Consider the following 27,833-nt stretch of genomic DNA (forward strand, 5'->3'; position numbering starts at 1 on the left):
GATTTTGCCCTACATTATATGCTGAAGCTTTAATGATGCTTGCTATTAACATTTCCCAATGAAAATAATAAGAGAAAAAGTTGAATTCGTGCAGTGGGTGATAATATGATATAAGAAGCAGATATATTGGGAAGATATGTATGAGTGAAAACTATATTTTTTTAGTTGACAATGAATATAGAATACATTTTTATCAAAGCAGTCGTGTTGTTAAGAATGCATGCATTGTCATGTTAAAAATGTATAGAGCCAACTAATTAAGTTGAATTGCTGATAAAATTGTAAATATGTGATTTTATGACTTGTCCATTGAAATGTATGATGTTTTGTAATCTGGGTTTAAACCTGAAAAGTAAATACTCCTATTACTTTTTGTTAAGTTCTTTGGATTTTGAATTTTGAATGGCTATTTTTATTGCTTTTTTATTGCATGGATTTCATATACACATAATAGCATGGTATTGCAGAATTTATGAACCTATTGAGGTGGGGTTCTGTTACTGAATAATATTTATTTGTGTCAAATGCATTCAGTTATACTTTTATCGGTCTTTCTGTCCCATGCACACCAAGTGAGATAAAGGAATTTATTTCTGATGACCCATGAGACAAGACTTCACTGATTCAAATGACAGGAAGATATTAAGGATGACAGCTTGACTAGGGGACCTACAGAGAACTCCCATATGTTCTGTATCCCAAAAAGTATGTAAAAAGTAATGATCTTCTCAGTTGTGATACCATGCAGATCAAAGACAGTCAAATGCTTCAGAGAAACATTTGCCTCCATTTTTGGTTTATCATTTGCTCCTGCTGGTTTCTTGCTTGACTTACTCTTCAATCCTGAATCTTCCTGTCATTTCATAATTGCTTCTGCTTGTTTCTTGCTTGACTTACTCTTCAATCCTGAATCTTCCTGTCATTTCCTAACTGCTTCTGGTTGTTTCTTGCTTGGCTTACTCTTCAACCCTGAATCTTCCTGTCATTTCCTAATTGCTGCCGCTTGTTTCTTGCTTGACTTACTCTTCAATCCTGAATATTCCTGTCATTTCCTAATTGCTTCTGCTGGTTTCTTGCTTGACTTACTCTTGAATCCTGAATCTTCCTGTCATTTCATAATTGCTTCTGCTTGTTTCTTGCTTAACTTACTCTTCAATCCTGAATCTTCCTGTCATTTCCTAACTGCTTCTGGTTGTTTCTTGCTTGGCTTACTCTTCAGCTCTGAAAATGGAGGCAATATGTTCCTCCAAAACATCAAGCTGTCTCCAGACTAAAGAGTATTTCAACCCAGAAGACCATAATCTTCAGAGACACTGCTGTGAGAACCTCAATCCAATATTTTAATATTATCTTCCAACCTGTCTTTGTCTAACCAGTACACTCTCTCTGCAGAGGTTTCCAACCAAATCTTCCTTGCTTCCCTTATGTGAGCCATATGCCTGATCCACTTATATCTTCAAACAATCACTATGTGAAAAGTGGTATTACTGAAGTTTCACTTTATGTTACATCTTCCACTGCTGTCATCTTAACCTCTCTAAGGCCCAAATATTCTTCTTGGCACGGCCTGAATCCTTTCACTCAAGCTCTTCCCTCGTGTTAAGGTTAAATGACTGCTTTATATATTTTAATTGGTAGCACACTGAAACTCCATTTAAGTTTTTTTGGGATTAATGGATTTAAACATTAAACTGAGAGAAATCGTAAGAGGTAATTAAATGCTTCAGATCACTGAAATTGAATCTTAAATGAGGGAAAACACTAATTTGAGGAATATTCAATGGTGGTTTCACTGTTTTTAAAAAGGATACAGGAAGATAAATGTGCCATGAAGCAAAGAGTATCATGAACTTAAGCATTTCTTCTATCATAATTTCTTAATATAAATTTTGGTTGAATGCTGTCATTATCTGTTACATGAATTGTCCAATCAGAGACTGTAAAATTAACAATAAATTGTCTGCTACTCTGTAAGAATATGTCTATGAATGTTAAACCTTGGTAGTTCCCTGAAATCAAAAACAATAATCCTTCAAATTATAAATCTTAAATCACCTTGTCAGATGGATAGCTTGTAAGCCACAATCTGAAGTTGATGTTAGTATTTATTGTGTCCATATTTTCCCAAATATTTTCCAGCGTAGGCAGCCATGATACAGCAAGATGACAGTTTTGTAAACACACCCACTGTCCCTCTCTTTGAGCTTGTTCAATCAGTGCTTGTGCAATTGGTCCCTGAGAAGAGTAGCAAACAAAAGAATAATGTGTAGCTGTAAGAGTATACAGAAACATGTGAAATGCAGAGGAGAGTGGAAAGCACAATGCAATGCAACCCACTAAGTTGGTACCAAACAGCAGTATCCTACAATAAAACAAGGACTGATTCTTATACACAAATGAACTTTTAAAAGTTATTAGATTCAAATAATTTTTGTGAGATGTGACACCACGTAGTCTGAAAGTCACACTCTCATTCTACCTGCTGCTTGCTCACTTGCATGGCTTACTCTTCAACTCTGAAGATGGAAGCACGTAATTCCTCCAAACTGTCAGTGATCTACTGGACTAAGTAATGTCAGATCCAAAAAGATGAAAAAGGTAAAAAAGGGTAAAGCTATCCCTGTAACATGCAGTGGAGGCCCACAGGGTTGTGAAATGTCAAGGATCCCACATTGTTCTAGATAATCAGCTCACAGATGGCAGTGAGGTTGTCAGCCTTATGCCCCAGCCGCCTTTTAGCCCCAGGAAGATTCCTGGTACTCATAGTTGTTAAAGGCCAAGTCGACCCCAGGGCTGCAGTGCATCTGGAAGGATTAGGTCAATTGAAAAATTCATTGAGCTCTTCTGGAATCGAACCCACGACCTTCTTGCTTGTAGCATAGTGCCTCAGCCAACTACACTACCACAGGCCTGTCACATTGCAGAAGATAGTACTCATAATAATGTGACATGTTGCGCAACGGAGAACCCCTCCCTACCCAGCAGCAACGTGGCAACTCAGGCCACAGTGACGTGGCGGATGAGTCAGCGCNCCCCCTCCGCACGGTAACGTAACACGCAACGCGTGGTGACATAAGACGGCGTGAGGTAACAGTGTTGCTATGTAACAGGCACACACAGCCACTATATAAGAGAGCTGCGCTGCCTGCGAAGAGTTGTTGAAATGTGGTCATCGCCGAGTTCAGTAGTAGTCGAGCCAGTGTGTTATCAAGAGTCCTCAAGGCAGCAGCCTGCGAGTAGAGTTGGAATCTAGCCAGCGCCGAGTTATGAGTGAAAGTGTGTGATAATCAGTGACAGTTTGTGAACACTGGGAATTGATTGGGAGTGTGTGATACAGGGACACTTATATAGCTCCCGTACTGTGAATACGTGTAGCCTGCGAGTTGAGTTGGAATATAGCAACCGTCGCGGAAAGAAGAACTGGACGTGTAACTGTGTAATTGGGAGTGTGTCAGACAGAGAGACTTGTATAGCTCCCGTACTGTGAATACGTGTAGCCTACTGAAGATAGAGTGAACTGATTTGCGAATAGGGTTATAAATCGTGAAACCCCGCAACAGTGTTAACAGATTATTGCGAATAGGGTTATAAAGTGTGAAACCCCACAACTGTGTGATAATTAATTGTAGCCGTTACTTGTAGGTTGTTGAATAAACCAATTAACGATATCTACGGCATCTTCAGTAACCCAACACGTTACAATAATTAAAATAAATATAGTTCTTTATATTTTTAATGAGATGTGAAGGAGTGAAAGAATCCAATTACAAGGGCATATGAGAATGGCAAAGATACTCCTGGTTACTTCAATGGTACGGTTAATCATTTTTCCTAACCTATATATAGTCAGTGGCATTTTCATTATAAGCTGACTTTTTAATCACTTTTGTGTCATGAAGGTGAATTCGTCACCATAAGCATGTTCATCATGTATCAAGTCTGCATGAAGCACAAAACTGATATCTGCTCATTTCTAAAACGTTAACATGGAGCAGAAACATAACAAGATCAAAACACACTCAGTCACAAGTGAAGAGAGAAGTAGCCATGATATTGGAACACTGGGCATGGGGGATATTTGGGGGATTGGAAGCAATAACAATAAGAACTTATGGATAAAAATAAGTAAAAGATGTGCCAAACCCTATACACTACTAATATCACTAGTCAGTTCACACTGAGCTAAGTACGGTGTAGTATGTACCCAGCATAATGCCCATACAAGGAAGTGCACACAATTTCATTAAGGACTACAAGTACCACACAATTTTATTTTGATGAACACGTGCATGTTAGTACTACACATAACAACCAATTACATAGCTTCAATATACATTTACATATCATACCCATGGATATTATGACCATTCACATGTGGAATCTTAACAACATGGATCTATGAACTATATAATGATGTAGTTTAACAAGACATTGGACAGTATAACTCTGAAACTTGGCATATATAATTTTATTAACTTTAATATTTTTTATTATATTTATATACAGGATGTCCAAGGAGTTTGGTGCCATACTTCAGGAGCATACTGAGGGTTCCCTATAGAACAACTTTGAAATAGGAACCCATGTCCACAAACGTAAAATAGCAGAACTAGGGCAGCATTTAAAATCATTTCATTTAAACTTGGCGCCTCAATGTCGAACTGCATTGCATAGAGGAACAGCCATCCACCAGCACTTGTGCCGTTGCCAAGATTGTGGGGACATCAAGATCAAGTGTTTGGAGGATCCTGCATGACCAACAACTTTATTCATATCATCCAACGCCAGTACAAGGCGTAGGTTCAGCTGACTTCATACCACGAGTTCAATTTTGTCAGTGGATACTGAACCAATATTTACATCAGCTCAACTTCCTGTATCACGTGTTATTTCCAGACAAAGCGCAGCTTACAAGGGATGGCTGGTTCAACTGTTGAAACAGTCACATGTGGGCTGACAAAAACCCCAACATTACTGTAGTTGGTTACTGCCAGGCACAATTTTCTGCCAATGTCTGGGCAGGCATCATTGGCGATCACTTGTTTGGGCCTTTCCTCCTACCACAGCAACTCAATGGGCCCTTTTACAAGGTGTTCCTGGAACGTATCCTTCCAACTTTGCTAGAAGACTTTGATTGTGTGGGGACAAATCTGGATACAGTATGACATAGCACCAGCACACTTCAGCGTTGTATCACAAGACTACCTGGATGCTGCTTTTCATGGTCGTTGGATAGGAAGAGGAAGCCCAGTGCCTTGGCCACCCCAATCCCCAGACTTGACACCTGTGGACTATTTCGTCTGGGGCCATGTGAAAAGCCTGATCTATGATATGCCTGTGGATAATGAATTCGAGCTGTTGGCCAGAATACTTGTTGCATATGATGTGATCCGCAAGACACCTGGAATATTTGAAAGGGTGCACCAAAGTTTCTTTCATCGATGTAACACATGAGTTGAAAATGGAGTGCGCCAATTCCAACATCTAGTCTAGCAGGTGAGTCTTAAGAGCTTGGAGGGGGTAATATATCTGTGCATGCTCTTCGACATTGAGGCGCCAAGTTTAAACGAAATGATTTTAAATGCCGCCCTAGCACTGCTACTTTACATTTGCGGACATGGGTTCCTGTTTCAAAGTTGTTCTATAGGGAACCCTGAGTACACTCCTGAAGTATGGCACCATACACCTGGGACATTCTGTATATATATATATATATGTAGAAGGTGGTTCAAATATGACCGGGACTGATTTGTGTGTAAACAAGCTACACTGTGCAGCAGCTGTGTGACCTTGAGAGAGTGAAGCCACAACCTCCACCCTCCCTCTTGTTTGGGTTAGAACCTGTTCAGTCCTGTCTGGGAGTTGCTAGAACGATGAGCAAACAGAAGGTACTGCGGAGCATGGAACAACGCATTGTGATTGAATTCCTCATTGGAAAAAATGTCCCGTCTGCTGAAATTCACCACAGACTCCAATAACTGTATGGGGAAGAGTTTCTCTCATGGACCCATGTGTTTGAGTGGTGTAAATGCTTCATAGAGGGCAGAGAATGTGTGGAGAATGAACCGCATGGTTGTCGGCCGCGATCATTCATCACCGAGCCAAACACTGATCGTGCAGACATGCTTATTCGTGAGAATAGGCGTATCACTATCAAGGAACTTAGAGCAATGCTATCCATCAGTGTTGGTAGTGTAGAAGACATCATGAAATACCACCTGCACTATCGCAAGGTGAATGCATGGTGGGTACCACGCACTTTGATGGACGTGAACAAAATGGTGTACATGCAAGCTGCCAGTTGTCTCGTACAGCAGTTTGAAGATGAAGGTGATGCATTTTTTAAGTATATAGTGACCACCGATGAAACGTGGGTGCACTACTTCATTCCCGAATCCCAGCAGTCATCATGCAAGTGGCAGCATACCAGTTCTCCCAAACCCAAGAGAGCGCGGAGGAGCTGTTCGGCAGGAAAAGTGATGGTAACGTTCTTCTGGAACTGGCAGGGGGTTATCCATGTAGACTTTCTGAGAGATGCCAGAACAGTCAATGCAGCTTATTACTCAGACCTCCTGGCAACAGACATGAAGGAAAAGTTCCGACCCAAGCAGAAGACAGGTGGAAAGCAGGTAGCCTTCCTTCAAGACAATGCACACCACCATACAGCCAAAACAACAATGGAAACCCTCCAGAAATTGAAATGGAACCTTCTGACATATCCGCTGTACAGTCCCAATTTGACCCCAAGTGATTTCTACCTGTTCGGAAGGCTCAAATCAGACATGCTAGGCACGCTAAGGAATTTCAATATGCACACTTTTTGCTATTGAAATGACTACTAGTTACGTGAACTAAATTATATTACCTGCCCTTGTCCTAGGGATATGTACTGGAAGTTTCCAGAATATCCCATCTTCTTTGCAAATATCATCAAGGCAGCCATGGGATCTGCTCCGGGAGACAGTATGAATATCAGAGGGCACAGACAATTTGAATCATCATAGGATTTGGTAATATCAAAAGCTGGTGGATTCACAAACTTTGGACCCATTTCTTTCTCAATGAACTTTGTAATGCACATGATTAACTGAAACAAAAATATAGCCATCAAATAATTCCTGTACTTCAATTTCATGAAAAATCTTTTATGTAACTAACAAATATGCCAAGCATTACTAATACAATATTGACACTGTTGTGCCCTGAAGGCCGACTCCCGGTAAGATGTTAAAAGAGTATTTAAATTCTTTTATTTTAGGGGAAAATGTTGGCTAGAATAGAATAAGTATTTTGGGAATTACTAGTAAGACGCATGAAAGAGAATGTAAAGAAGAGTTAAGAAACTTCAAGGTATTTCTACATATGGAATTAGACGGACGTTAGCCCGAGACGTGTCGATGCCATATCAGCATAATGACGTTGAAGGTATATCGAAATGTTGGCTCTACAGAATCTACACTTGAGTGATGGCGGAACGTTTGCAGGTAAAAGTGCTAGCCAAATGGACTAGCAGTAAGGGGCGTGTCCACCCCCAAGGATCCCAGCCAACGAGAGCTAGCCACTTGGGGCATAACGTCATTGTAGGCGGACTTGCACCCTCCGGGAAAGTAACGAGTTAGCAAAGAATAAAGGTATATAACCCGGGGAGTGAATTAATATGGGGACGATTCAAACAGTAATTTTGGGCAGTTTTAGCCAGAAGCTATGCTGGAAGAGGCATCGACTGGATGCCGGACAACGGCATCCGTCTGCAGTCTCAACGCAAAGTAAGTGGAACTACTCTTATCACCATGCTATTTAATTGTGATATTATTAAAGTGTAACTTCCCCAATGGGACATGAGTTAGGAACGTTATGACAAGTGTACAGGGCATAAGAATGACTCATTTGAGGGATGCAGAGGTAGACATGTGTAATATAGAGGCTGCAGAGGGTGTATCTAGATGCAGGGAAGATCGCTGCAGGTATGTGTAAAAGATATATATATATACATGGATGAGTAGAATAGGGAAAAGAGGAGACTAGTGACCCGCAACTGGGTGAAAGGAAGGCAAAGATGAGGTCCAAAGAATCGCCTAGAAAGGTGTAATATGTAATCTGACACCAGTCGGCTCTCCATAATGTATATAGCTGTATATTGATTGTTTATAACCAATATAGGGTACATAGGGTGAGATTGTGGGTTTTTGTTGATGTGATTTCCTTCCTTACCGCATTTCGCACCAGCTCCCTCCTGACAAGCCCTGTGAACTGAGCGCCCCTAGCCAATGAGGCAATGGCCGAGTAGGTAATTTAGCCGTCTTCTTAGCCATCCCCCCCCGTTACGGCAGTACAGACACAAAACACACAGCTGCAATAACACTTCTGTTGCAAATAATCGTCCTAAGGGAAGAAGACAGATCATAGGTATTTAAGAATAGGGTGCAGAGAAAAATAATTGGCCAAAAGAGGGAGAAGGTAAAAGAAGGATGGAGAAATATGCATGAGGAGTTTCATAATTTACACTCTTCACCAAATATGGTGGTGGTAGTGTCGGTGGCGGCATCATCATCATCATCATCATCATCATCATCATCATCATCATAATCATCTAATATTAAATTGCTTTATAAAACACCCTTTGTGGGCTGGATAAATTGAGAATCTGTGTACATGAGCCACTAAACAATCATGACCAGTGATTATGTGAAAAATTGCCACATCTCCTCTTGGAAAACAAAAAAAAACTCTGTGGCCTGTCACCGCTTGTTGGCAAAGTTGGTGCCAACTTTAGCAGATAGAGGGTGTTTCATGGTCAACACAACAGATCCCCACAGCCGTTAATCTCGGTTTTCTAGACCAGAATCACTATATCCTTGAAACAGCTCCTCAATTATCCTCACAAGGCTGAGTGAACCCTGTTCGAGACCCATTACTTCTCAGGACATCTGGTAGCGCTGGGAAGCGAACCCCAGACCACTGGATCTGTAGCCAGGAACTCTGCCCACTAGATCACAGAGGCAGACCCTCTTGGAAAATCAGGAAATATATTTCTGTTCTTGACTATTCTGTCAAAGAATTTATGCTGACTTTGGATGGCATAATATTCTGATAAGTCATCTTGAATACTTCTTATTCTTAATTCAGCAGAGTGGAATGTTAGTTTACATGCAGACGTTTGACTAATCTTTGTTCCCTTCTTTGCTAAGTAGTCTGCTATTTCATTACCCAGAACATCAAGGGAATGGTATCCACTGATATTTTATATCCCTTTGAAGGCCTTTCAACAATTTAATGGATGAATGAATTTCTGTTATCCTTTCACTAGGAAGTGCATCCTAAAATTGAATCAGTGAATCTTCAAAGGACCCATTTCTACCAAAGAGTTCTATTAATGCAGTGTTCATTGCCTCTATCTCACCACCAAATTGTGTGGCAAACTGTTCTAGAGGCAAGTAGAAACTAAACAATTTTCAGTAAATTTCTTTTCCATTAGTCCCATTCTTGACTGTGAGAGAACCATCTGATTTGTAACCACTGTCATTCAGGATATAGCATATGGATCACTTCTAAAGCTGCCAATTTCACTACTGATGGATCTGTACATATGTTTTTCTTTCTATTTTTGAAGGAAGTCTATTTTATTGTCTATTCAAGTGTAGGCTATGGGACAAAACGGTTGTAAAAGGTTTTCTGGTTCTACCTAACGTATGTACTTTTATCATAATGGCACAAAATTCAAGGTTAAGTCAATAAGTAAGATAGAAATGGATATAGAAATTAAATAAATAAGAGTACTGATTTGAAAAATACTTTTATTTCTCAACATAATCCCCCTGTACATTGAGGCACTTTCCCATCATTTCACAAGCCCCTGAAAACCAGCAGCATAAAATTCTTTGGGCTGCTGTCAGAACCAGGTGGTGACTTCCCTTTCTATACAGCTTTCTACACCATCACTTTCTTGGAGGATGGTGTCACTTCAAACAATTTTTTGGCAGGCGACGCAGGATGTTTCCACTGCATTGATGCACACTTTGTCTCGGGCTGGTAATGGTGACAATTTGGGCTAGCATATCATGTCCTTCATCATGGCAGCAATTGAGATGCTGTAATGCCAGACCCCTTCTTTGTATTTTGTGTTGTGGGGGTCAGCATGCGTGGCACCCATTGTGCACAGACTTTGTGAAACCTAACCTGTCATGCATTATGAGGTAGGCCATGCCGTGTGAACACACCTGGTTCCGACAGCAGCCCAAAGAATTTTATGCTGCTGGTTTTCAGGGTCTTGTGAAACGATGGGACAAGTGCCTCAATGTACAGGGAGATTATGTTGAGAAATAAAATCATTTTTCAAATCAGTACTCTTATTTGTTTAAATTCTATATCCATTTGTAACTTACTTATTGACTTACCATTGTATAATAAACTTCATTTGGAATTAAGAAAATCAGATGGATATAAAGACTTAAAACATAAGCTAAAAGTATTTTTACTTGTCATCCATTCTATATACTGTATGAGTTCCTTTTAGGGGGAAAGTAGTAAGCACAGTAAAACCTCTATTCAGCATATATATAAAAGTAAAGCTATCCCTGTAACAGGCCATGAAGGCCCATAGGGTTGTGAGATGTTGAAGTTGCCACATTTTCTAGACAATCGGCTCATAGATGGCAGTAAGGTTGTCAGCCTTATGCGTCGGCCGCCCTTTAAGCCCAAGGACATTGCAAGAATATTCCTGGTACTCATTTCTGTTAGGAGGCTGAGCCAACCCNGGGCCATAGTGTGGCTGGAAGGATTAGTTTCACTGAAAAAAATCCAATGACCTCACCGGGATTTAATCCCGCAACCTTCCAGCTTGTAGCATAGTGCCTCAACCAACTACGCTACCACATGCCTCCAGTCAGCATATATATAGGAATTATATCAACCGTCAACACAACAAATATACTCAGTGTTAATATTCAATCTTCATTGCTGCTACATGTTTTGCTCATACAAGACCATCATCATGCAGCTATGTTCAGCCAAATATGATGATTAAGAGGGCTGACGCCTACTGTAACTTCCTCAGGAAACTTCATAAGGCCATTCAATGCACACGACCAGGACCCCTCACCAAAGGTGTGTTGCTCTTGCATGACAATGTGTGCTCCATAGTGCCATTAAGACAAATGAGATGTTGCAATATTTCAAGTTGGAAGTCCTTGAGCATCCTGCGTATAGCCCCTGACCTTGCTCCAAGCGACTTCCATTTGTTTTGACCTCTTAAATATCATCTTTTCACTGAACATTTTCCTGAAGATGAAGCTGTAGAAAGGGAAGTCACCGCCTGGTTCCGACAGCAGCCTAAAGAATTTTATGCCGCCAGTTTTCAGGAGCTTGTGAAATGACAGGATAAGTGCCTCAGTGTAGAGGGAGATTATGTTGGGAAATATAAGGGGAAGTCAAATGATAACAGGTCACCACGCATAGCTCACACAGCGCACAAGTTGGTAACACTGGAATTTGCTTATGGTACGAACATCTGGTGGGGACTTGAGAAAGCACAGTGACAACGTGCCCTTGCACACTAGTCGTTTGTTTATAGTGCTGGAAGTAAGTGTGGTCGTTCAACATCAGTAATTCAGGCGGGTAAAGAAGAACAGCGAAGAGTAGTGCACTTTTTGATGAGGACGAGAAATTCATCATCGCATGTCTGTTGTTTATGGCAAACACAGCATGTCACGTTCATGTGTGCTGACGTGGCATATGAGATTCTGAGAGGAACGTGTGTCACTGCAAGATGAGGCTCACCCAGGACAGGCTCATTGTGTCATCACTCCTGATGTTAGTGCTGTGTTGGATGGTCATATCCAGGCAAACCGACGGATCACTGTGGAAGAAATTAGTCTTTTGATGTGAATAAGACACGGTTCAATACACGCCATTGTGACAAAACACCTGCTGTACCGCAAAATCTGTGCACAGTGGGTTCCACATCAACTTATGGAGGAATTGAAGACTCAGAGGATGGCTACATCACTGGGTCTCTTGCAACGATACCATGAGGAAGAGTATGCTTTCCTGTCCTGTATTGCCACTGGGGATGAAACTTTGTGCCACCATTTTGAACCCGAGAGCAAACAGCAGAGCCAACAGTCGGAACACGTGAATTCTCCCTCACCGAAGAAATCCAAAGCCGTACACACAAGTGTCGGAAAAGTGATGATGACATTCTTCTTCAACTGCAAGGGTCCTCTGCTTGTCAAATTTCTCAAGCATAGGGCCACAATCAGTTCACAGCGCTATGAAGACACTTCACAGATACTGAGATGTGCCATAAAGTCAAAACACCCTGGAATGCTATCGAACGGCAGTATCCTTCTTCATGATAATGCGCGCCCCCACACTGCCACCTCTATGAGGAATATGCTTCAACATCCCCCCTAGAGCCCAGATCTCTACCCATGTGATTTTCACATTTTTGGAGACCTGAAGAGAGACATTTGTGGACATCGGTTTGCATCAGACGAAGACGTGTAGCTGGGTAAAGATGTGGTTCCATAGACAGCCCACAAGTTTTTTCAAGGATGGGATTGACTGTCTTATCTCCTGGTGGGATAAATGTATTAACAGTTTTGGAGAATACTTTTGAGGTAAGAAATGTTCTTTAATATGTTTTGGCTTCTAACCCACTTTCATTTGACTTCCCCTCATAAAAGCATTTTTCAAATCAGTACTCTTCTTTGTTTAAGTTCTATATCCATTCATAACTTACTTATTGACTTACTAACTATGTAATATTAGGACCATGAAGAGTTGGAAGATGAGACAGGCAGGCAATATGCTATGAATGGGTGAGAGGACAAATACATACAAAATTCTGAACATAAAACCTGAAGGGATGAACCATTTAGGCAATGCAGGTGGGAGAATAATAGAGAAATGTATCTTAAAGGAATAGGATGGTAGTTTTATGGACTGGATTTATCTAGTTTAGGATAAGGTCTTAACACGGTAATGAACTTTGGAGTTCAGTATGTCTAGCTGAGCAACTGTAAGCATCTCAAGGAGAACTTGTACAACATGCAACCATCCTGAACTATGTTCAGTTACTCCACCAACCTTATCTGGACGGAAAACTCTAACGATTATTAGTTCTTGAAAAGCTGAGAGACATTTATTCCATGGATGTGGTAATACCGCATTCTCAATATCTGGGCTGTCATAGTACTGCTGCCACAGATTTACAGAACTAATGAAGTTGTCAAGGAAGCCTGTCAACAAAATACACAAGTAACTATCATGAAGGTGCTTAATACAATACCCTGATCCATACCTTTACAGTGTACAATTTTTTGCAAGAATTATTGTGCTTGTGACAAATGCTACAATGGTTTCCACATGAACAGGTTGGAGAATTCTGACACTGTACTTCAGCAGCTGTTTTCTCAACAACTGTTTACTGGAGACAGCCAATGATTTCTAACTGATTTTAGACATGGAGATCTGAGTTATATTCTGCAAAAATATGACCAACCATTTCATTTTCATTTACACCTACATAAAACATGAGATAGCATAAGTTTGATTTGTTTCATTCTGGTCTGTCACACTAACAATTACAAATATAAATCACTCCATCCAATGTGACCTGTAAGTTTTTTTACTACACGAAAACTTAACACCCTTACATATTTCGGTCTCTGTGGACCATCTTCAGAGGGCAAACATCACTACAAATAGGAAACCACCATCACATAAGTTGTTTAGACATAAGGTACATACACTTATATGCTACAATGCATAGTACACAAAATAGAACATTTAACAAACACAGCAGTTTCCTGTGAATGTAAAGTTTTTAAAAAATTATATAAAATTTCTTGATGCTAATTAAAAATTTTTTGTATTGTCAATAATTAAAATTCGTAAACCATGCAGGCTCACAGCACAGCAGCCACGAGCAAACACTGGACGATATAAAGAACCTCCACATCAAGATAGCCAGGTGGCACAATATCTGCCCCATATAAGAGGGACGATGGGAGGACGAACACGAGCCTGCACGGTTTACGAATTTTAATTATTGACAATACAAAAAATTTTTAATTAGCATCAAGAAATTTTATATATTTTTTTAAAAACTTTACATTCCCAGGAAACTGCTGTGTTTGTGAAATGTTCTATTTTGTGTACTATGCATTGTAGCATATAAGTGTACGTACCTTATGTCTAAACAACTTATGTGATGGGGGTTTCCTATTTGTAGTGATGTTTGCCCTCTGAAGATGGTCCACAGAGACCGAAACATGTAAGGGTGTTAAGTTTTCATGTAGTAAAAAAACTTACAGGTCACATTGGACGGAGTGATTTATATTTGTAATGAGATAGTATAATTCAACATATCATTGTGACATTTTTTTTACAATATTGCCCGTGGTTCCATGCTCATAACAAGAACTTCTGGGAAGAATTAATCACCTACTTTCTTTTCACTGCAGTGAATCTGATATAAGTAGAGAAAAACTTTCATATGTATGGGTACTAAAGTCAATAAAACAATGTTATAAATTTGACTTTTACAGAACCAGAATTGTGCATTAGTGACACAATTTAAAGTGGCAAAGCTGTTGCCAGAGATAAGTTTCAAGATGAATGGCTCATGCATTTATGTACGTAATATTAAGGTTATTACCTCAGCAATCTGAGAGGCAGCAGTGCTGATGTTATTGATGAGAAGGACTTATGAAGTGAGATACTGAAATTGTCTCAGGTGGCATGATACACATAGTGAGTTTCACGATGATTGGTTCAGTCATTCCAGAAACATTAAGGTGATTATAACAAGTGATATTTTATGATGATCAGTTCAGGAATTCAAATAATATTAAGGTATGACCTCAACAGTTTGAGAGGCTATAGTGGTAATATTACTAATGGGAGGCAATTATGAAATATGCGCCATTTAGATGGCTTCAGATGGCATGAATTAGATACAAAATTTCATGACAATCAATTGAGGAATTCAAGTAATATTAAGGTTATTACTTTGACAATTTGAGAAGCTGCAGCTTTGGTGTTCCTCATGGGAGGGATTTATGAAAGATGTAGTGAAATGGCCTCAGGCAGTGTGATATACAAACAGAATTTCATAAAGATCTGTGCATACATTCAAATGTTAATAAGGGTTGATACAAATACAGACCAACAGACACACACACACACAAAACAGCAAGGTGATTCCATAAGCCTACTTTTTCTTTTAAAAAATATTGAAAGAATACAAAAAGTACTAGAATGGGAAGTCCAAGAAAGGCTTTAAGAGCAGATTATTTAAACTTCCCCAGGATTCCCGGTGCCTCAATCTGGACTTACGAAATTTTTAATTTACAATGGGAACATTAGATAACAGAGTTACATTAAAGAATGTTAATTCATTTGTATAGGCTTATTAATGGCTTTCTTGTATGCTCAATTCTATTTATGGCAGTATCAGAATGTATTTAGATACTATCAGTACTCCTGGTTCATATTCAGGAAGTCTCAGTTTAAAGCCCAGAAGCCCACTAGCCTGACCAAAGACGTTTCTGCTTTCCCACAGTCTCTGTTACAAAGTAATGGGGAAGTATCTTGAGACATGTAATGACCACATTGGCATCATGAAATGCCATCTTACCACATGATAATATATAACCAATAGAGTTAATAAAGCAAAGGTACATGCAGTGGAACCCCTTGATATAAAGATTTTCCTACTTTAAAAGTGAATTTCAATGATCCCAAGTCAATATTTCAGTGTCAAACTTATTCTTTTTACAGTTTTCCTTAATTCACTCTTGAAACGATAAAAAATCCCCAAAGAAATAAAAAAATGAAGGTTTCACTGTAGGTGGCCTGATGTTTAGATACATGCAACAGGCAACTAAATGATTCAGAGCATGCTGGATCAAATGACTATACTGCTGGGTAACGGTCATGAAACAATGCCCATTGCTCATCAGAGAGGATGTTACATAAGGACTATTACAGCAAAGGTTCAGCTGAATAGAAACATCTCTGGTTATGGGTCTCAAGGGGCTTGACAACAAGATGAGCTGATTGGTAGTAAACTACCAGTTATAAAGTAACTGTGACTTTGACTTGAATGAGTACAGTTGAGTTCTGCAGGGGAGGCTGAGGAGAGTTAGCACTATAATTCAGCTGGCAGTTCAATGGTGGGGTGTTAACCAGTGGGGAACAGCGTAAGCACAGAAGCTGAAGAATCTCCATTGTTAAGATCCATGACCAGGAAATGACTAAGGAAGGCTAAAGAGGCTGGAGAAGACTTAGTGTAAGCTTAGTAAGCCGTAAAGAGTTTAGATCAGCAATGGTGCTGTAACTGCTTGTAGTTCCAAGTCATGTGTATAAGTGGTCAATATCCATTCACCAATCCAAACCCTGTCTATACACACATACTCTAAATTGTAACAATATCATTCAGCAGTTTTACATATAACAGTTTTTTAAATTAGCATTTTTATGGTTGCAGCAAATATTTAATTGACAATGTTTTGTTTTTGAAACAGATGTGTCATAAATTATAATGAAGAAGAACTATCATTAAATTGTTAGCAACAATGGAGAATAGTTCAATTGAAATGCACAGTGTTACACAGATTTATGAATAATAATCATTGATTACAGGCTTTTGTGTGGATTAAGAAACTTGAAGAGGGGAATATATGACTTTGCTGTCCAGCAACTATAAGATTTGAACAAAAGAATGCATCCAGTCATGACCTGGCATCACAGTTAAGCAATGAGCACTCTTACATAATCTTCAGATCTTGGGTTCAAATCTCAGCCTGGAGACCACCTATCATAACAGGTTCTCATACTATTTTCTCAGGCCTTCCTGGCAGCTGTCAGTATAACACCTCAAATTAGGCCATGCCCACTTCCTTTCACATCCTTTTCTAATTCGTTATTCACTAACAATCATATTATTTGATTCTATGTAATTTCAGCTACTGACAGTACAAGCACAAGTAAATAATATAAGTAAGACCAAAATGAAGAAAAGTAACTGTAAAATGTAAAGTTGTCCATGTGCTTAACACCATGAAGGCATGTGAGGGAATGGATGTATAGATTCACATCTGCTTGATCTCAACACTAGCTGGAGGTGAGTTGACAGCTTCATGCCCCAGCAGCTTTACCCCTGGAGAAAGAGCCCCCAATACCCATTGGACATGAGGTTGGGACTGTAATGGTAAGAAACAATTATTGGGGACTGATTTTGACCAATGACTTGAACGAAAAGAAACAAAAAGAAAGTCTGTACACTGTACAAGAAAATTTTACTGGCAAGCAAAAAAAGAAAAACAAAATTTTCCAAGTGTTTTTACCACAATTGCTGTAAGAATAATAAAACCCACTCATGAGAATTGTGCCCTTCAGTATGACAAATGAATAAAATGGCAAAATCTCTAGAGCGTCTGAGATTGGAGAAAGTGTAATTGTCAAAATGAAACATTAAACCTGGTCCGCTATTTTGATTAAGAAGGAGTTATCCATTAAAAATTTACTCTTCCAAAGCAGTGAAATCATTATTCTGTCTTTCAGTTTTGCATAATTTACAGAAAACATCATGCATCTTGCAGAATACTACACCTTTCGCCAGACAGTTGGATTTTACATCATGACAATGTTTCTTCCCAAAAGAACTTTTGGTAAAGTGATACATAGTTGAAAAGAAAATATTACGCTACTAGGATTTGTATTTTCACAATGATGACTGTGCGCAGTATCATTTTTTATGATGTGACACTGTGTAGTCTGGTAGACGCTTACCAATGTTACAGTGGTATGCTGATAAACATCTACCAGGCTCCATAGTCTCATAACCTAAGAAAACAATATTCCTTAAAAATAACATTGTCAGACATCCATTACAGTTGCCTGATTTAGTTCTGTCTGATTCTTCATGTCCCAAAACTAAAAATCTAACTAACAGTGTTTCATATCACCTAGCAATATTCAGAGTCATGCTTTCAGAAAGTGATTTCCAGCTGTTTTCAGGAATGGCATATATGCTGGAATGTGTGTGCCAAATTATTTCATATTATAGAGGCAGTCTACTCATTTTTTTTCTGATTTTTGAAGAAGAAATAGTTTTAGTAGTATCCAAATTAAAAGGCAAAGCTTCTGCAGGTTCTGATGAAATCCCAGATTTTCTAGTAAAAGCATGTATCACATGTATAAAAAACCACTTAATTTAATATTTAATGAATCATAAATCAGGGAGTATTTCTGGATTTACTGAAAATTGCAAAAAAATTAGGCCTGTTTATAAAAAGGCTAGTAGACAAGAAATTAGCACTCTCAAATATTTTTGAAAAAAATAGTGTATAACAGATTGGTATTAATTTAAGATTTTAATGGAAAATCAATATGTGTTTCAGAAAAATAAGTCGACCATATCTGCATGTCAGTCATTTATTGGAAATGCTCAGGAAGCATTGGACAGGCAGTCATTTGCAGTTGGTATATTCTCTGACCTCACAAAAGTGTATGATGTTATTGATCATGATATACTTCTTGAAAAATTAGATTATGGAATAAGAGGGTAAATTAATGTTTGACTAAAATCCTATCCCACACTGCAGTCTCAGTACGTAGAAATACCTCCAAATGACAATACATATTCTATGACTAGGTACAATTAATTCTACTCTGAGGAATATAAAACTTGGAATACCTCAAGGGTCTATTTTAGGCCTGTTCCTGTTTTTATTATATATAAATGATTTACCACATCATATATCAAATGGAGAAGTGGTTCTTTTTGCAGATGATACCAATATACTGTTAATAGATAAGAATAAAACTACCTCCAAGAAAAAATTAAAAGAGTGATAATCCGGCTAGAATCTTGGTTTTCAAAAAACAACCTGGTTATAAACACTGACAAGACCGAAGCAATGGTATTCCAATTAATTTTAATTTGTTTCATTCTGGTCCGTCACACTAACAATTATAAATAAAAACCACTCCGTCCAATGTGACATATAAGTTTTTACTATGTTAAAACTTATCTCCCTTACATGTTTCGGTCCTTATGGGTCATCTTCAGAGGGAACATCATTACAAACTGGAAACTACCATCACAATAGGTTTTTGTTTTAAAGTACATACACTTATATCCTATAATGCACAGTATGCACAAAGACGAACGTTTCACAATCACAGTAGCTTCCTGGTGTTGTAAAGTTTTAAAAGTTTCTAGATGTTATTTAAAAAACCTTTATTGTCAATAATTAAAATTTTTTAAACCACGTAGGTTCATGTCCATACTCCTATCGTCCTTCTTCTATGGGGCAGATTTTGTGCCGCCTGTCTATCTTGGTGAGGAGGTTCTTGGTGTTGTCCAGGGTTTGTGTGTGGCTTGCTGTGTTGTGAAAACAACAGGCGGCACAAAATCTGCCCCACACAAGAAGGACGATAGGAGTACGGACATGAACCTACGTGGTTTAAAGATTTTAACTATTGATAATAAAGGTTTTTTAAATAACATCTAGAAACTTTTAAAAACTTTACAACACCAGGAAGCTGCTGTGATTGTGAAACGTTCAACTTTATGCGTACTGTGCGTTATAGGATATAAGTGTATGTATTTTAAACCAAAACACCTATTGTGATGGTAGTTTCCAGTCTGTAATGATTAGGGACCGGATTTTAATGCAAATGCATGTTTCCTTCTTGCACCCAGAAAGTATGCTCGTTTGGATATATGTATGAATTACTTCATTTCTTAAATTTTGGACATTATTTGATGGTGCATATAAATGCATATTTTGCCTGTTTTATGAATAAGCATCATATTTTCGAAGATCTCTATTTATACTGCATATTTCCTTTTTAAAATGTTTATTATATATAATTTTTAATCTTATGTTCGAATTTTCAATCATGTTCGTGTGTATACAATTTTTCTGTTCCGTATTAGAATATGTCACATATTTGACTCAACATTTCATCATGATTCATGTTTATGATGCAATAGACAGTATGGGACTTCCCCCATCCCTCTACTCGTAAGTTTCCTCATCCATGTGCCATCAAAGTGGCCACGGAAAGATTAGTCGGAAGCGTTCACATGTAGCCGCTATCAACGTAATACTATTCAACCTATAAGGGACTTCACTTATTTATTTCCGAAGTCTCCATCAGGTTCATTACGCCACTTTATTTGAAGCTGGGGGCCATTCATATTAGTGGTGACTAGTCTGTAGTTAAGTTTGTTTAGCTTTCTGTAGTCATGCCGAAAGTGAAAGTAAGGCAGAAAACTAAATTACAGCTGTATCAGCGGGAGTTCAAAGGAGAGATGATAAGCATGGATAACGAAATTCTTTATTGTCGAGCGTGTGAGAAAACAGTTGGTTGTGAAAAACACTTTCAAGTGCTTCAGCATTTGAACACTAATATACACAAAGAGAATATTAAAATTAAATCCACGAAAAGTGGTCCTGTTCAAAAATTGCATAGTGAATTTTCTAATAATAGTTTTTCACAGTTTTCCTTTGATTTATGCGAAGCCTTTTTAGCGGCAGATATTCCACTGTGGAAACTAACCAATCCTACTCTGAGAAACTTCATAGAGAAGTATACACAGTGCAAAGTGCCGGATGAATCTACTGTGCGCAAAAATTACGTGAAGCAGTGTTACGATCTTACAATTGAAAGCATTAGAGATAAGATTCAAGATAATTTTGTGTGGGTATCAATCGACAAAACACAAGATTGTAGGGGACGGTTTATTGCAAACTGTATAGTTGGATCCCTTAATAAGAATGAACAATCTACCCCATATCTTCTTGCGGTAGAGCAATTTGAAACCACAAATAGCTCCAGAGTTTCTGGATTTTTTTTCAGTTCCATGAATATACCATGGCCGAATGGCATTCAGTATGAGCCCGTATTGCTCTCTGTGACTGATGCCGCAAGTTACATGATGAAAGCCAGTACTGCTCTTAAAGTTATATTTCCAAATATCACACATTTGACTTGCCTTGCCCATGGGTTGCACCGTGTTGCAGAAACAACTCGTGCAAATTTTCCACTTGTTGATAAGGCAGTGTCTTCTGTGAAGGTATTTGTTAAAGCGCCACACAGAAAAGAAGCCTTTGAAGCAGTAGCACCGAGCAGTCTACTTCAGCCAGAACCAGTTTTAACGCGCTGGGGCACGTGGCTGTGTGCAGTGTGTTATTATACCGAACATTTAGAAAAAGTTAGGAATGTCGTGAATACATTTGATCCCAAAAGTGCAGCATAAATTCAAATTGCCCAAGATGTACTAAAAAATGCAGAACTAGAAACTAATCTTTCCTATATATCTGCTCACTTCTCTCATCTTCCATCTGCCATTTCCTCACCGGAGGCTAACAATAGCAATATTACTTTGTATCAGTCGTTAAGTGTGTTCAAAACCACTGTTTCCAAATTGAATTCGATTCCTGGAAGAGTTGGTGAAGTAGTAAAAGAAAAAGTACACAGCATTCTTTCCAAAAATCCAGGATATGAACAAATTTTAGACGTTAAACGTACTGAACTGCCAAGTAAAAAATCACTAACAGTGGGACAAATAGCAGATTTTGTACATGCACCCCTAAGTTCCTCTGAGGTGGAGAGAAGTTTTCCCGCTATAAGGACATCTTACGAGACAATAGGAGGTGACTAACTATGGAAAATCTAAAATATTTAGTAACTGTGAACTGCAACAGAAGAGAAGATGAAAGTTTGGAGAGCTAAATGTGAGTACCATTGGTTTTTTAAATTTGTAATGAAATATGTTGGCTTTGTTGCATGATTTGTATTTAAGCATAGCTTTTTACTGCAAGTGAATCATTCAGTGATTACATAACATGAACTTAAATATTGACTTGTTGGTCTTAAAATAATGTAAAATCAATTTTAATATTTGGTATAATTTTTATGTGCATATTTTAGTGCATATTNGTCTGATTTGAGCCTTCCGAACAGGTAGAAATCACTTGGGGCCAAATCGGGACTGTACGGCGGATGTGTCAGAAGGTTCCATTTCAATTTCCAAAGGGTTTCCATTGTTGTTTTGGCTGTATGGGGGCGTGCATTGTCTTGAAGGAAGGCTACCCGCTTCCCACCTGTCTTCCACTTCGATCGGATCTTACTCCAAGTTCCTTGATAGTGATGCGCCTATTCTCACGAATAACCATGTCTGCATGATCAATGTTCGGCTCGGTGATGGATGTTCGCTGCCAACGATCATGCAGTTCATTCTCCACACGCTCTCTGCCCTGTCTGAAGCACTTACACCACTCAAACACACGGGTCCGTGAGAGACACTCTTCCCCATACTGTTGTTGGAGTCTGTGGTGAATTTCAGTGGACTGGACGTTTTCTCCAACAAGGAATTTGATCACAATGCGTTATTCCACGCTCCACGGTACCTTCTGTTCTCTCATCACTCTAGCAACTTCCAGACAGGACTGAACAGGTTCTAACCCTAACAGGAGGGAGGGTGGAGGTTGCGGCTTCACTCTCTCAAGGTTGCACAGCTGCTGCGCAGTGCGCCTTGTTTACAAAAAAATCAGTCCCGGTCATATTTGAACCACCTTGTATTTATATTAACTCCAATTAAATAAATCATAACATGTCTGAGCCAGTTATTACTTAAAAAATATATAAAAATTAATTATACATCACAGTTCAGATTTTTAGGTATCAATATAAAAAAATAACCCAAAATGAAGCTCATATATGCAGTCTTCATGTCTAAAATTGAGTAAGGCATGTTACATTATTAAATCCTTGAAAGATGAAGTGAGTTTCTATATACTCAGGAATATTTACTTAGCAACATTTCAATCCTAAGTTATAGTTAAATTTTTGGTGGTGAAAGCGTAAATAGAGAAGCACTGGGGGGGGGAGGAAGGATACTTCATTTAATGAAAGGTGTAAATACAAGAACATCATGCAGACCTATTTTTAAAGAATGAAATATTTTAACTGTTACCTCCTTGTATATTTTTGAGGTGTTTTGCCATTTTCAGAAATATAATTTATACTCTGCAAGAAATTCAGGTTTATAGGAATATAATACTAGAAGGAAAGATGATATTCATGTGCCAAATTGTACCACATCAACTTTTAAGGAAGTGTTATCAATATGGGTATTAAATTGTATGTAGGTGAGTCAATAAGTAAGTTACAAATGGATATAGAACTTAAATAAGAGTACTGTTTTCAAAGATGCTTTTATTTCTCAGCATAATCTCCCTGTACATTGAGGTACTTTCCCATCATTTCACAAGCCCCTAAAAACCAGCAGCCATAAAATTCTTTGAGCTGCTGTCGGAACCAAGCGGTGACTTCCCTTTCTATACAGCTTTCTACAGCATCATTTTCTTGGAGAATGGTGTCACCTTAAACAATTTTTTGGCAGGCAATGCATGATGTTTCCACTGCATTGACGCATGCTTTGTCTCTGGCTGGTAATGGTGAACCCAAGACTCATCACTTGTGACAATTTGGGCTAGCATATAATGTCCTTCATCGTGGTAGCAATTGAGATGCTGTAATGCCAGACCCCTTCTTTGTATTTTGTGTTGTGGGGGTCAGCATGCATGGCACCCATTGTGCACAGATTTTGTGAAAACCTAACCTGTCATGCATTATGAGGTAGGCCATGAAGTGTGAACACACCTGGTTCCGACAGCAGCCCAAAGAATTTTATGCTGCTGGTTTTCAGGGGCTTGTGAAACGATGGGACAAGTGCCTCAATGCACAGGGAGATTATGTTGAGAAATAAAAGCATTTTTCAAATCAGTACTCTTATTTGTTTAAGTTCTATATCCATTTGTAACTTACTTATTGACTTACCATTGTATAATAAACTTCATTTGGAATTAAGAAAATCAAATGGATATAAAGACTTAAAACATAAGCTAAAAGTATTTTTACTTGTCATCCATTCTATATACTGTATGAGTTTCTTTTAGAGGGAAAGTAGTAAGCACAGTAAAACCTCTATTCGGCAAATATATAAAAGTAAAGTTACCCCTGTAACAGGCCATGAAGGCCCATAGGGTTGTGAGATGTTGAAGTTGCCACATTTTCTAGACAATCGGCTCATAGATGGCAGTAAGGTTGTCAGCCTTATGCGTCGGCCGCCCTTTAAGCCCAAGGACATTGCAAGAATATTCCTGGTACTCATTTCTGTTAGGAGGCTGAGCCAACCCAGGGCCATAGTGTGGCTGGAAGGATTAGGTTAACTGAAAAAAATCCAATGACCTCACCGGGATTCAATCCCACGACCTTCCAGCTTCTAGCATAGTGCCTCAACCAACTATACTACCGTTGTGTGCCTGCAGTCAGCATATATATATATGAGGGGGAAGTCAATAATTATCTGCAATGCAGAAGTATTTGTGTTTCTGTTAGCAGCACTGTGGTTTTGCGCAGCATTGCCATTCGTGGTTTCCTTTTCATTATTTCTGCGCAGTTTTCATGTTGCTAGGTCAGTTCCATTGTTGCTGCCTTGCCGTTAATCATGGCTGCTCTGCTTTCTGTTTGCACCAAAGAAGAGCAACGTTCAGTGATCCGGTTTTTGTGGTCGGAAGGTGTATCAGGTGCCGCAATCCATCAAAGACTTTCAGCACAATACGGGAACAGTGTTTTGCTGCAACAGAGTGTCTGCAAATGGACTGAAAAATTAAAAAATGGTTGCACAAATGTTACGTATTAGGAAGGTGCCGGATGACAATCCACGGCCACAAATGAGGACAACATTGAGCATGCACGTGACATGGTTCTGTTAGACAGACGAGTGACTATTGATGAAGTGTCAAATTGTCTGCAAATTAGTCATGGTTCTGCCTATGAAATCATCAACAACAGACTTGGGTTTCATAAAGTCTGTGCAAAATGGGTCCCAAAACAACTCACAGTGTTGCATAAACAAACGCGCTTGGACATCTGCCAACAACATTTGGATCGCTATGGTAACGAACGTGACGTCTTCTTAGACAGAATCATCACTGGTGACGAAACATGGATCCATCATTGCAAGCCGGAGAGTAAATCACAGAGTATGGAATGGAAACATCCACAATCGTCCAGCAAGGGAAGTTCAGAAGCCAACCATCTGCAGGAAAATGATGCTTACAGTTTTTTGGGACTCACAAGGCCCAGTACTGGAACATTATCAGGAGAGGGGCACAACAATAAACAGTGCTCATTATAGTGAGATGCTTACTGACAGGCTAAAGCCTGCAATTCGAAGCAAACGCCGAGGACTACTGTTGAAAAGTGTTGTGTTGTTGCACGACAATACCCGTCCACATACTGCTGAAACCCTCCAGAAACTCAAGTTTGATGTAATGGCTCATCCTCCATATAGTCCTGATCTCGCCCTTTCTGACCACCACTTGTTTGGTCCACTCAAAGAGGCATTAAGGGGCCGTCGATTCACCTCGGACCAAGAAGTGAAGGAAGCGGTGCGTGCATGGCTCGCTGATCAGCCGAAAACCTTTTCTGAGGGCATCAGGAAGCTTGTGCAACAATGGACCAAGTGCGTTGAAAACCAAGGGGACTATGTTGAAAAATGATGTTAATGTAAATTTTCTATTTGTATTGAAATAAAATTTATAGCTACATTGCGGATAATTATTGACTTACCTACATATATAGGAATTATATCAACCGTCAACACAACAAATATACTCAGTTTTAATATTCAATCTTCATTGCTGCTACACGTTTCAGCCATACAAGACCATCATCAGGCAGTTATATACAGGAATACATAGAGTCATTGAACTGCCAATATGTATCCATATCAATGCAATGCATCATATGTACTAATATAAAACTTTTGCATCAAGATGGTGTAATAATTAAAGTAGCAAATAAATAAATAAATAAGATAAAAGATAATTCACTGCAAACACTATCTTCATCACATAATTTCAAATTGGTTAGAATGTAATACACTTTTTCTGTATGGAAGTACCTGCACATCCTTGACATTGGTTTGGTTACTATAATCTGCCACTTTGCATTCAAATCTATATGTACATGCATACTTATAAATGTCACCTGAAAATGAAGGAAGGCTATCTAGATGACAGATTTCATCCCATGTCTTTTCAGCCACCCAACTGGGATCAGGGTTTGGAATATCATTCTGTAAATGAACTCCCCCAGTTAGGAAGAACATGAATTCATCTTTGTCCAATTTTCCTGCAGAGCTGGATATGAAACAAAAAGCTAAACATTAGTGCACTCTTGATCAGACACATTATAGTTTTCCTAAAAAGCTGTGTGATTCAGAGATCTCATCTTTCTCCATCATCAGGGTAAATTTCAACATTTACATATGTAATATGAGATATTTTACATGACTGACAAAGGGGATGTTCTGTCCGTTCAATGTAAGATGATCCTCAGGGGGCCTAAGTCTATGTGAAAGGTAGATGGCCCAAGTCTTACCATGAATGATTTTTATGTAAGTCCTGATAACAGAGACAGACATATTCTCTGAAATGTTAGGTTTTATCTCAGTCATGATGTGGGCAAATGCCTGAAATTTTAGTGCACTCATTTGCCTTGAAAACTTCAAATCCTACAAATTAGTACTGTCCATCACATTGACATTGACAATATGTATGATATACAATTTCCTGATGAAACAGAATTCAACGTCTATAAAAGACTGAATTAAAATATGAGTGTAATATTAACATATCTCAAAACATAAAAAAATTGTAATGTATTTTAACTTTCATAAATGTTGTGTAATTTTCATGGACAAGCCAATGGTAAGCAGTATGCTAGGTGATATGCTACATTGACAACCTGATGTTTTCTGTGGAATTTTGGAATACCAAGCTCTTTATAAACTTCTCAGATCCATGATCAAAGTGAATCTGTGACAGAGGACAGAAAAATATACTGCCAATATTTGAAAATATAGAGCACAGATTTTGAACAGAATTTTAGTGTAGTGATGGTATTTTAATGAGATTCTGTATGTGGATTCATACACTGGTTTATTCTGAACAGCAATATATAGCTACTAATGACTGTATTATGCTGAATTACTCTCAACAGATTTGAATCTTTAGCAGAAATGAAATGATGGCATTATGTATTATTGTTAACATTTATACCCAAAATTTTGAGTATAAAACTAAAACGTCTGTTATATTAGTAATTAAAATCACACTCATTATGAAATGAATGCTGTAAAACAGTGGGAGGTACATAACAAATTGAAAGTAAAAACTATAGGTATCCCTGTAACAGGCCATGAAGGCCCATAGGGTTGTGAGAGGTCAAGTTTCCCACAGTTTCTAGACGATCAGCTCACAGATGGCGGTAAGGTTGCCAGAGGCTGAGCCGACCATAGTGCAGCTGGAAGGATTAGGCAAATTGAAAAAGTCCACCTAATCGGAACTCGATCCTGTGACCTTACAACTTGTAGCATAGTACCTCAACCAACTACACTACCACGTGCCCCACATAAGAAATAAAATATTTTCCAAAATCATTCATGCTTTCAATAAAGCTTAATATGATACAAATAATTACAAATTTAATTTTCTGATTCCAAAAGTAAGGTCTCCAAAGCGCTGGGTAATTTTTCGTGTGGCTGTTGGCAACCCTGTTGCATTCGTTGCTTCCCCCACTCCCCCCAATACCACCAAGCATGTGCGCACGTAGCTAGGACGCTCAGTCTTGGCATGGTTGCCGTTAGAAATGGAGCTCCCGATTACTAAAACTGCGACGTGTGAGATTCGCGCAGTTATTCGGTTTTTGAACGCAAAAGGGACTAAATCAATTGAAATTCA

At 38.7% G+C, this 27,833-nt stretch overlaps 1 protein-coding gene across 1 annotated transcript in view; it reads right to left on the reverse strand.

Moving 5' to 3' along the window:
• Nucleotides 1-27,833, reverse strand: part of LOC111871761 (dynein heavy chain 7, axonemal) — a 221,471-nt gene that overhangs the window by 18,538 nt on the left and 175,100 nt on the right. The window contains exons 48-51 of the mRNA XM_023865070.2: nucleotides 26,080-26,231; nucleotides 13,087-13,238; nucleotides 6,866-7,087; nucleotides 2,056-2,235 (exon numbers count right to left, since the gene is read on the reverse strand). Of these exons, the coding sequence (XP_023720838.2) occupies nucleotides 2,056-2,235; nucleotides 6,866-7,087; nucleotides 13,087-13,238; nucleotides 26,080-26,231 (706 nt within the window). The remainder of the gene's footprint in view (nucleotides 1-2,055; nucleotides 2,236-6,865; nucleotides 7,088-13,086; nucleotides 13,239-26,079; nucleotides 26,232-27,833) is intronic.

The sequence above is a fragment of the Cryptotermes secundus genome, unplaced genomic scaffold (genome assembly GCF_002891405.2).
Source record: "Cryptotermes secundus unplaced genomic scaffold, Csec_1.0 scaffold742, whole genome shotgun sequence".
NCBI classification, from domain to species: Eukaryota; Metazoa; Arthropoda; class Insecta; order Blattodea; family Kalotermitidae; genus Cryptotermes; species Cryptotermes secundus.